At 38.2% G+C, this 12,358-nt stretch overlaps 1 protein-coding gene across 1 annotated transcript; it reads left to right on the top strand.

Annotated features, from left to right (window-relative positions):
• The first annotated feature begins 2,640 nt into the window (after positions 1-2,640).
• Positions 2,641-11,081, top strand: cldn34a (claudin 34a). Its single transcript, XM_069179105.1, has 2 exons — positions 2,641-2,766; positions 6,911-11,081. The coding sequence occupies exon 2, from the start codon at positions 7,538-7,540 to the stop codon at positions 8,318-8,320; it is 783 nt and encodes a 260-aa protein (XP_069035206.1). The 5' UTR covers positions 2,641-2,766; positions 6,911-7,537; the 3' UTR covers positions 8,321-11,081.
• The last annotated feature ends 1,277 nt before the right edge of the window (positions 11,082-12,358 follow it).

The raw sequence follows: 12,358 nt of genomic DNA, 5'->3' as shown, positions 1-12,358 counted from the left end.
TGGTTTGTTTCTTCTTTTTTCATCTTACTGTAAGCAAAGTGTCAAAAGTTTTTTTTTTTTCCCCTCCATCATTCCTCCGCCAATATGAGCCTGCTGGTTTAGGCAGCAGGTTTCCAGCCACAGGAACTCTTTATCACTTCTCACTGCTCTCCGTTGTGATTTCAACACAGTTGTCCCAGCTGAGCTGTTCTACTTTCAACTGGCTAATGCAACAAAAACCCCAGGGCTGGGCTTTAGAGTGAATTTCCTGCTTGGTCTGCTTATTCCAAGTTTAAACGGTCCTGGGAGCAGTACAACTGAGAGCTGAATGAGCTTAGTTGGCTGAAGGACTTCATCTCGTGTGGCTGATCTGAGTGTGTTGCCTCTTTCCTCATTCTGGACGCGTTCCTGCTTTATTTTGTTGGGATATTTAGTACGGGTAAGTCTGTACTTATACGCTCTTGAATGTAATCATTTTTAGTTTGCTGCTTCTCAAGAATACATACTACTACTACTTTGTTTAGGATGAGTCGGTTCCCACTGGAACACACTCTGGGGGCAGACTGCAGCGGCACCTCAAGACACAACGTGCAGGGGAGTCGTGCGCAGGCATGAACCAAATCGCTCGGACGACGCACGGGGAGCTGGGCAGGTTGTGTCATCTCTCATTGGCTCAAGTTCACTAAATAAATCGATAAAATGTCTCCTTTGTCTTAGTCCGTACTTTATTTTTTTACACAACACGCATAAATTAAGTCAATTAAACACTAAGAGGAAGCTGTGCACAAAAATCAGTACAAGTGAACTTCAATGTAAAGTTTTTGGAAAAACATTAAACAAAAAACAAACCATTACCATTGGACTTCATGTTCAATAAATAAAATGATTAAATGAAATAAAAAATAAGATTTTGAATGTTTTTATGTGACATAAAAAAACTTATGAAACTGAAAAATAAATTTCTGACCATTTATTCAAAAGGGCTGAAAATAGTTCCACCTGTATCCAGTCCACATTTTCACCTGGCCTTTCCCAATCATGGCTTCCTAATAATCCCCCTCTCTGAACTGGCTTCATCACTCTGTTCTCCTCCCCACTGAGAGCTGATGTGTGGTGAGAGTACTGGAGCACTATGGCTGCGCTACTAACAGCGCTTTCAGTGGAGTGTCCAGAAAAGAGCTCTATAAGTGTAGGGAAATATTATTATTGTTGTACCAGATGTATCTATGATTTACACATTTTCCACTTTTTCCCCACACACCATTAACAGTAGCACTCTTTGTTTTACATGAAATTGCTAAATATTAACTTAGTTTAAACAGGCTTTACAACTATGTACATATCTTGCATGAATAAATGTTTAATTGTTCTTACGTGCGCAATAGTGAGTCCTTGTCTCTTTGTCTGTAGTCAGACAAGCATAAAAGCTGGATAGATCTAACTTAGATTTCTAGATGTTGAATATCAACTTTTGGGAGGAACACAGTGATCACAAAGTGACAACTTCCCAGCTAACATAGGAAAGGAAGAAGGATCTGAAAAATCCTAACTACTGTTTTGCAGCTGCAGTCTATAGTAATAATCCAGATTTGCAATGAAACTCCCTCTACCCCCTTAAAGAAAAATAGCAAATGATTTCAAATTAAAAACCATATTGAATGTAGGCAACTAGAGAAGAGTGAAAATATTTTCTAAACTGTTTCTTTCTACCTAAGATTTCTGTTCCCCAGATATACTAAAGACACATTTTCTCTTCATAATTGAAGTACTGAATTTTCAGTTCATGTATTTAGGCCTGTCAATTTTCTTAGGTCCCTGAATAAAAGTGTAACAAAATTGCAAGGATGTGAGGGTAACTGGAGTATTTAAAAAATCCGGAAGCATATTCCATTTGCGTTTAAGCTAAATAAACTAAATGGAGTTTATTTAGTTGCATTAGATCGCCAATTCTTTAAAGTGATTTCTTGTCTAAAGGTCAGTGTTGTTGTAACCAATAATTAATAACTTCTGCTTTTGTATAGCATGTTTCATTTCAAGGGATACCAAAGTGCTTTACATATTGGAGGGGACTCATGTCCCCAGCCACTGAAGTCCAGCACTCACCTACAGTATGTGTGCCAGCAGCTCTGGAGAGTTTTTATTGCAAGATACACTAGTGAAGAGTCTACTTGTCAATGAATGCATACTGGGGGAACACAAAAAGTTGTATTATTCTAAAATGTTGAAGCATTTATGCACAGAAATACCCCCAAAATAAAATGTCAAATCAGAATTGCTTGAGGATACAGCAGAAATAGTTATTTAGACTTTACTTTCACAATACCTGTGGAGGGCACTGTAGATGTGTAAGGTTACACTTAAAGAAAATCATGAAACAGTTCTGAATATAAGAGTCTTAATCAGGCCAATTGTGGGATTCATTTTGATTGCAATGACTTTGCAAATTAAGTCCCGGAAGGCACTTTTTTGACAAGTAAAATTCTTATTGTCACTCTATCTTCAGAACATATCTCTATCAGCCTAGCCTTTTTTATTGTGTGATAATTGATATAGTAAGTTAAACATTAACTAACACATAACTATTGTAAGGTTGTAACTATATTGACTTTGCTTGAAAACAAAACTAGAATCTAACATCTTGTGTGTTTCAGTTGTGTAGAATCCCATCCCACGAGAGGTTTCATCTGGAGAATTTTCTATCGCGGGATTGTGCGAGCCTCTGATGTTCAAGACACCAAGGACTGGCCATTCCCCGAATGTTTATGGAAGAAGAAGTCTCCTACATTGGTAAGAAAACATATATACTTCATTACTGACATTTCTTGTAATTATTTTGCTTTTTATATTATTTTTGGTAAATCATTTTATAAATAAACATCCCGTTCTGAGCAGAGAGCAGTCTTAACCAGTCACTTCCTGAAACTGGAAACAGTGATTATACTAATAAATAATTTAGTTTTAATCCAAGCTGTACTGTAAATACATATCATAGTGTGAAACAGTGTTGAGCACTCCAGTAACGTTTAGAATTCAGCATCATGCAATAAGTTAGAGAACAAACGAATCATTAATAGGGACAGCAGCTACCCTGTTGAATTATAGGGTATCAAGCTACAAGTAAATGGAAAGTTTATACTGATATAATTTCCAGTTACTTATAGGAGGGACTGGGTTTCAGTTTAATTGTGTTTATTTGTTTAGCTAATACATCCTTTGTTTAATCATGAAGTACAGTGAAAATGTCAGTATGGTGACAGTGAAGTGAAATTTATCATCTTTGATGTGCATTAATGAAATTTGTATTTGTATCAAAAGATTATGATGAGGCAAAAATATAAAGTTTCACCTTTAGTTTCTGGGTATTATTTTGCATACATGTTTAATCATGTTAGAACACTGTCATTTGTTGTGTCATTCAATTGCTCAGGTATTCAGTGTTGCATTAACAGTGAAAACATAAAAGAGCCATGAATGTAAAGTTTTGATTCCAGCCTTTGGAGCTCACTTTTTGCCTCTTCCAAATGATTTGGAAGGCACAAACCACGATGGAGACTAGAGAGCTGTCTGTGTTGGAAAAGCAAGCAATTGTGAAGATGAGCACAAAGAAATGTCCAATTGGAACCCTAAAAAAACAGCCAGAGATGATAAACAATCTCCAGGATGCAGAGTTGAAAGTATCTCAATTCACTGTGTGCAGAACACTATGTCAGAAAAAATACAAGATCTACACTACAATATACAAAACTCACAGCACTAAAAACAGACCAGGTTACGATTTGTAAAGAAGTTCCAGGATGAATCACAACATAATAAAGGTTTATGGACAAACAAGGTCAAGATTAACTGTTATGATGGCAGAAGCAGAATTAATTCAGTAGTGTTCAGAAACATTTAATCTGTCTACAAAAATGCCTCCAAACATTGGGCAGCAAATCACCCAAAGTATACTCTACACTGAACCAAGGAATTCACTGGGAAGAAGTGAAAATTTGAACTAGATCAAAATTTTGAACTAGTCAATCTCCTGATTTAAATCCTATTGAGCATGCATTTCACTTGTTAAAGAGGAAACTAAAACCAGTAACCCCATAGACACAGACAAGCAGCAACTGAACGCCTGTAGTTAATGCTTGGCAAAGAATCACAAGGTGAAAAAAGTCAAAGGAAGATGGGTTGCACACCTGAAGCTGTCATTGCACGTAAGGGGCATGCAGCCAAATACTAACTTTGCACTAGTTGAATTTGCTTCAAGTTAATTAGTCCAAATACATGTGCTGACCTGAAATTGAGGGAGATTGAACACAAAAACATTTTGGTTCTAACATGGTTAAATACGTATGCACAAGAATACCCAGAAATGAAACCTGAAATTTAGCCTCATATTTATCATTTATCTTAGGACCTGAGATTTCTGAGACTTCTCTGTCCCAATACCTACTCTTTTCTTTCTGTGAGTTTTCTTTATGATCTCACTGGCAAGGTCGCTCAAGAGATGTCGATCCGTTTTGTGCAGATCTGGGTAGTTATTTTTTGAGTCTTTTATTTAATGGTTGACTTCCATATTTCGTTTGGAATAGATTCATTACACCTGAATATTGCATTTCGTTGATTGTTTTCTTTCAATCTAATGTAAATCATGTAATTTCACACAAATATTACAGTTTGTGATATTTGCTAGCAGCTTGTGAAAATATATATCCACAACTGTATATGTCTGCCATCTGAGGAATCTTTTTTTAAGTGAGACGAACTGCAACCCAAAATTGCTGGTTGCACGTCTCTGTGTAGCTTTATATATACAATAATATATGACGGTTTTTCACAAATTACATCTTTAAGGAGATTATACTTAGGTTGAAGGAAGGGTACCATAGATCACAGTCAGGTTTTTTCATAGGTTATGGAGGGGTAATATATTGTTTTTTGCTTGTTAGGTTGTATAATGCCATACTTGGAGAAAGTTTAGCTTCTTGACCCTTTGTCCTATAGTGCATCAGCAATAAAAAAAGGTTTTATTTTATAGGATGTTGCGATTGAACTCTCCTACTCTTTGACATAAGAGAATGTTAGACTGAGCTGGAGCTTCAGGCCTTTTATGCAAAAGCACGATGCAAATGCAAGATTTTGCAGTTAGTTCACATTAGTTTTCCTCTCATTTAGCTCATGTAACTTCAACAAGTTTGTTTTGAGGTACAGAGCACATTTGATATTGTCGTGAGGTGACATTTGCTGAAATGTAATTATCTGCCACATATTCTGTCTTAATTTTCTCTTCCTATCCTTCCTATCTCTGAGGTATTTTGGAAGGAAGTGAATACTTGTAGAAAGGCTCAGAGGACTTTTAACTTTTTCCAATACACATATAACATATTGGAATTATAATACAAAGGAAATTCCATTTTTTGAGCTGAAGGTCTATCAAAGGGTATTCAAAAACAGCAGTCTGGAAAGTGTTCTATTAAGCAAACTTTTAATGTTTTGTGTTTGCTCTATGTAATTGAATTTAGAGTAAAGATGTTTTCAAACAACCCCCACAACTAACACTGTGGTCTAAGGTCACAATGATGTAGGTTATTATGTCTTATCTACGGATTACAAAACTTCAAAATTTCATACTGTCATAAAATGTAATTTTTTACCTGTATATCATTTTCTTAGGAACTGACCTATACATAAAATAAAACATTTGGTGTAAGTGGAGAAGGACGGAAAATAAATCTCTTATCCTTGGCACTCCCAGTGTCATGCCGATCACAGCACCACCTACACCCTCTCCAGTGTAACACAGGAGCTCCCGATCTCCAAAATCATACAGAGAGACGTTCTTCAGTGTAAGGAAATAGCGAGGGCAAAAAGCATCTTGGTAGAAACGACACAGAAAAGAAAACTAGAAAACACACTCCTGTTCAAAAAACACAAGTACAATTCTCAGAGGTATCTAGCTTTTCATTTAATAATCACTTTAAAAATAGAAAAGAAATGAACTGTGTTGATCCAGGACTCTTTGATTTGTGGTCTTGCTGTTGAAATGCTAAATGAGAGAGTGGTATTGGCAGCCCACGAGGATGGGAACTCTGCAGCTTGCACCACTCCCCCAGTCCTGACAGTATCCTTGGCAATTCTTTTGCCTAGTATTTATCAAAAGTGGATAAGCAGGCATAGTTTGTCCGGGGTAGGAATGTAAGCATTTAATCCCGTCCTTAATTTTGCCAATGGTGGGGGTTAAAGAGGTGACAGCATTCTTCTCATTTGATTTCTAACATTCAGCTTCCTGTTTACAGTCCCAAGGAGCAGAAGAGATAATTTTGGGGCTAGAAGGTTTGGAAGGCACACACTCCACCACCAACCTTCACCTGCCCAAAATAACGTTTACTGTTCTTCTCTGAGCCTGTAGTTATACAAGTGGGAACTGTCCGCCGCAGTCAGAAAATCACATAGCCTGGAATCAAATCGCCATCTTCCAGACTAGACAATACAACTGGCACTTGAAGTGGAGTCTTACCGGACAACTAACAGGAGAGTTCCCTTCTGAATCTCGTTTTCACGTTATAATACAGTATATATCGTAAAAGGCCTTTGCTACCTAAAGACATACTGTACAGCAGGCTGTGTTCTTTTATACAAATCGACAGTGCTGCAAAAAGATCCAGTAAAATAGTTGTTCGAATAATGAAAAATCAGTGTTTTTTTACAATGTATAATGTCCTGGTAGACCATTACTTCATTGTCTTTCACCTTCTGAGACCAGGAAAGCTGGTTGAGCAGCTTTTAGTAACCAACAACAAGTGCAACACTGTTCTATTGTGCTGCACTAGATTTCTCTGGTTTTGTCCCCAGCAATCAGTTTGTTTTAGGTGGTAATGACTTTTAAGTGGCCTGCTTTTTGTTTCTTACTCACACACTTTTTTTTTACATTGTGTTTTTTTCTCAGAGGACCCCAGGTGTTTTGTTTGCTGAGTCTCCAGGAAACAGGGATAAGTGAAAAGATCTAGCAGGCTCTGAAAGGAGCCAGATGCTGCTGTGATGTTCAGTGCCCAAACAGAGAAACCTTAAAGGAGCTGGACACTGATGAAAGAATACTGGCTTCAATACCACCGCTGCCCTACCAGCAGAAGGACCTGAAACGACACATTTTCTTTTCCTCTGAACATGCGCAGCCTACCTGGCAGCAGGAACAGCCTGGATGTTTGACAGATCTTATTGTGTTGGTCCATGTCTTGACTTTCCTGCCTAACACAGCTCACCTTTTTTTTACATTGTGTTTTTTCTCAAAGGACCCCAGGTGTTTTGTTTGCTGAGTCTCCAGGAAACAGGGATAAGTGAAAAGATCTAGCAGGCTCTGAAAGGAGCCAGATGCTGCTGTGATGTTCAGCGCCCTAATAGAGCAACCTTAAAGGAGCTGGACACTGATAAAAGAATACTGGCTTCAATAGCACTGCTGCCCTACCAGCAGAAAGACCTGAAACGACACATTTTCTTTTCCTCTGAACATGCGCGGCCTACCTGGGAGCAGGAACAGCCTGGATGTTTGACAGATCTTATCGTGTTGGTCCATGTCATGACTTTCCTGCCTAATACAGCTCACCTGCAATTTGGCAGCTTTTGGGTAGGCATTGTGGGATGGATTCTGTCCGCAATAAGCACTGGACTTATAGAGTGGAGGATATGGTACGTGTCCGACACAAGTATCATAACCTCCGGGGTGGCCTGGGTCGGAATTTGGAAGGCCTGTTTCTTCAGCGACAAGCTGGTGTCTTCTGAGCTCAAGGTGATGTACTGTCAGAGAATTAATATTTCAGACCCTTTCGCTCCCACAGAGATCTACGTGGCCCAGGGACTCATGGTCGTGGCCATTATTGCCGGAGCAGCAGCGAAAGCTTCCTCGGTGTATGCCTTCAGGAACATCTACTTCGGAATCAATGAGTCCAGACCCATACGAATTGCCCTTTCGCTGGGAGGGGCTTTATTTATTTTTTCTGGGGTGTGTGTGTTAATTCCTGTTTCCTGGAACATGAACTCCGTTGTTGAAAACAGGCCCATAAACTTTCCTTCAGAATTCCACATGCCCTCTTCTCCTTCGAGGCAAGAGATAGGCGCAGGCATTGCGGTTGGGATTGTGTCTTCGGTTCTGTCCATTTTCACTGGGCTGGTATTTTTAGTTTACAAGTTTCCAGAGAGACAGAATCCCAGAGTCCAGCCCCTTAACCCAAGAATAGACGACTTTGAAGGCTCAAGTATCGGAACATCCTTTTCCAGCAGGTCGGGGTCAGCAGTAAGCAGGGATATTCGGAAGTCCTTGCACGGAGAGGACAATCTTGCTTTCCAGTCAGAGAAGTTATAGACTTTAATGCTGGGTCACTAAGGGACACTAACACTAAGCAGTGTATAATGTGATGTTCAAAGTCCTTCTGATATTTTTTAATAAATTCCAAACTGAAAGAAATATTTCAGTGTGAATTTGTGAAAATATGTAGGAGATGCAATCTGTAAGTAGCAGTACTTGAAACATGAAGCCCAGATACAAAAAAATCTCAGGTAAAGTATGTTGCTGGTAAAATATAGCACCTCTATAATGTTAATTAAAAAATGTTGTTTTGTATAATATTTAACTTGGATTTCTATGAATAGTCTAACATGCTGGGTATCTGACTTCTCTATGTATATTTTCTTCAGGTTTCAGTTAACAATTGGCAGTGTTCTGTAGGTTTAAATACGTTTTACAGTTGTGTTATGTTTGTTCCTGGACTAGATAGCACTTGTGAGGTGTCTATGTTGGAACAAAATGCTCCCAGACCTATTATTATAATTATTATTATTATGCTGCTTTGAAATATAATAAAATATATAAATATATTAGATGGCAGTGTGGATGGTACAGTATTACTTGCATGTTTCCAGTAAAGAGAAGAGCCAGGGAAAATGTTTACCTTTTAGTGTAGTATCAGCACAGGATATGTTTCTGTGGGTTGAGCACTTGAGAATTGAGAAGATATACAGACCAGCTACTTAGGGGACAATGCACTTTTGAAACACTTAACATAAATCATTGCTTTGATTCCAAAAGGGCTAATTAAGCACAGGCCTTTGAACATCTTTCAATGAGTTCACTGTGGAACTTTACCCTGTTCTGATGGTATGATAAGCATAACCTGTATTTTAAAACATAGATATGTACAGTAATAGCTCAAAAGCTGTTTTATTCTGCAGTGCATTATACAAATATATATTTGATCTTATTAAAACATATACTGTATTTACAGACACCCATATCAGAAGGACTTTTTTTTATTAGGCTGGAAGATAATTTTACAATACAAAGGTCTATTTGATCCACTTACAGTATCTATTTTCAGAAACCTAATTAAGCCCAACAGAGTCATGGTGAGCCAGAGTATACTCTTGGAGGCACTAGGCAGGATTACACTTCAAAAGGGACACCAGTTTGCTGTAAGACATACTCAAATACAATAGACAATTTAGAGATGCCGGATAACATGGACAGAATGTCTTTGGCCTGTCTTAGAATTGCAGAGCACCTAGAGAAAACACATGTGGTACAGTGTAGCTGTCACTAATGTTTTTTTAGCGGCTGTGACTCCTAACATTTTCTTGGAAATCTTTAGAACAAAGAAAATGAACAAATATACTTTGTATATACAAATACAAATATACTATATACTTTGAAAAACAGATAGGCCTTCAGGTCTCTTCTTGTTGCCATAGGTACAAAGAGAAGATACAAGAACCCAGCTGTTACGTATTGTCTAAGACAATTTAAACAGTGTAAACTCTGGTTAAAATAGTTTCTATCCTCCTAGCAACAGAGCATTTGAATATAAAAAAATAGGTATTCCATTAAAATATTATCATTGCCAAATTAAAAACACCAAAAACATCTGGGACTTCATGTAGTCTTCTGTGAAACTTGATGATTTTTTTTCTGAAATCATCTTATTGCAAATGTCTTCTGAACTTTTGTTGTATTTATGATTTCAGGACCAATCTTGTGTTAAAGACTTACTTTATGATCTGTCATTACAGGATGTACAACCTCAGAAAAATATTTGGTCTTATTAAATAACATACTATTTGCTGTATTATTTATGTTTCCTGCTTGTTAAAGGGGAACTGCAACGCTATTTTTGTATTTTGGGCTTAGAAAGAATCAGCATTGATGAGTGCATTTCAAACCACAATAAAAGTAAAATGTACACAGCAATGTGTAGAACCTCCAATTTAACTCCTAAAATAGATGAAATTTTTAGGTATGCACAGCACCATATTCTGCAACTCAGAATGAGGCAACAAAAGCAGCCCTGTTGCATTGGAAACAAGCAGACTTGTAAATACATCTTTTTTAATCCCACAGAAACATTGCTCTCGGCTTTGCTAACAAATACTATTTACATTTTAACTCTGCATGCAGATCACGTTGAAACGTTTTTTGCCGTTAAAAGTCTGCTACACAACCTGTATTTATTCCCTCCTACATCGCATCACATTAGTCATTACAGTGACTAGTGAGTGGGAAGGGCCGCGTCACGTCGTAATTCGCCCAAACTCTTGCTCTCACCTGTGTCGAGACCAGCTGTTTGCAACAAAATGGTAACAACACAAGTTTTTTTTTTAAATCCCCAATTTTGTGCTTTTTTGTTTCTAAGATTTAATAACCAGTCTGAAAATCGGGACTGCAATTCCCCTTTAAATCTCTTTCACAATGATGAGTTTGAAAACCTGTTAAAATCAGCAGTCTTTAAGTCAAGCTTAGCTGTATTTAGTCAGTTTCTGTACGGATCTGGTACGGATTTTTCGATGTAGTGCTTTTCTATTTGTTATTTGTATATCACATTTCTCTCATTAATGTTATCTTTTCCGTATAGCTCTCCGCCCTGTGTAAATCTGTTAAAAAAATTCCTTGTTTCCAGTAAGGATTACTTTTGAGATTGTTATCTGCAATCAATCCTGTGCTTTTTGTGGAGCTGTCTGTCTTACTAACACAGAATGCTGAATTATGGCTTGGCATTGAGGAATACAGTTATCCAGAAGTGGATTTCCAGTAAAAAGCATAATAAACATCTTTAGGATTAGTGGTGGAGCCATTACTAATTGTTGATGTTCTGTCTCCATGTGTGTGTTGTATTCAATTTTGTTGTATAGACCCTCATACTAGGGTGGCCTACCTTGATTGGTATCAATCGAGACTTTCACTCTGTTGTCTGTGTGCCTGGATATGTTTTATTATCAGGTAAATTGCATGAAAAATAGAAATGCAGACTATCAAATGATGACTGAATGCTATAAGCCCCAGATTTGCTCTGTTTCTACTGTGAAGTAGTACCCCTAATCATGATCTCAAAATTCCTGATCAAGTGCACCGAGAAAACAACAAGAAAAATTGCTTTTTATAACAACAGTTCCATTTTTAAAGCAGTTTCTGTGGCCTGAGTTTCCTACAAAACGATCATTATTATTGGTCTTGTAGCTAACTGCTTTAAATCCGAATGTCCATGTAAACAGTTGCAGTCGCTAAAATAATTTAAATAATGATCAGCATTTAGTAAAAACACAGTTACGATCCCTACCAGGAAGTCTTTCCTGGTAGGGAATTTCAGTCTTCAAAATAGAGGTGATTTAACGATGACGTTGCGATTCAGCTAGGACAACTCCCAGAGCTTCTCCTCCTCTAGAGTGGTCATGTTTCCGTCAGTTTGCCTTTGAAGGGGAGCGGATGGGCACAAACTGGCAGTGGAAAGCACATGAGGACAGGGCCAAGCATCTGCTGAGGACTCCGCGTAGCTGAATCAAAGGGTTAATTGTTACCAGGGCACTACAGTATCCCAGCAGGAGCAGCCCCTTGGTTTCACTTAGGTCAGCATTGTCCTGGGGGATGATGCCGAGGAACAAAAGGCCTTGTTCCAAAAGCAAAGCCCTTTGTCTGTGGAGAATCCATTCAGAAGATCAGATGTGACCTGATCTTTTATTCATGTAGAATGGGCCCTGCGCAGTGCTGCTTTCTGAGTAGAGTACAACTGAAAGGGACTAAAAGGTGCTAAATAATGTGAAGTTTCCTTTGTAGACTGGCCCATAGCTGTACGACCTTGTTTAAGCCATAATGATCTGAAAAACAGAACTGGAAACACTGAGGCAAAGCGCTTTACAGGTAATGGGGACTCCCCTCCACCATCACCAATGTGTAGCTCCCATCTGGATGATGTGACAGTAGCAGCATTAAACTCACCACACACCAGCTATCAGTGGGGAGGAGAACACAGTAATGAAGCCAATTCACAGATGGGGATTATTAGGAGGCCATGATTGGTAAAGGTCAATGAGACATTTGGCCAGGATGAGATTTGGGACATCCTGGGATTTTTATTTA

Source organism: Lepisosteus oculatus, chromosome 15 (assembly GCF_040954835.1).
Source record: "Lepisosteus oculatus isolate fLepOcu1 chromosome 15, fLepOcu1.hap2, whole genome shotgun sequence".
NCBI lineage: Eukaryota > Metazoa > Chordata > Actinopteri > Semionotiformes > Lepisosteidae > Lepisosteus > Lepisosteus oculatus.
The sequence above is the reverse complement of the archived record's forward strand: the minus strand, read 5'-3'. Positions and strand labels throughout refer to the sequence as shown.

What these genes read in the sequence shown, in the direction of transcription:
- cldn34a (XM_069179105.1), top strand. Translation starts at nt 7,538, where the DNA reads ATGACTTTCCTGCCTAATACAGCTCACCTGCAATTTGGCAGCTTTTGG.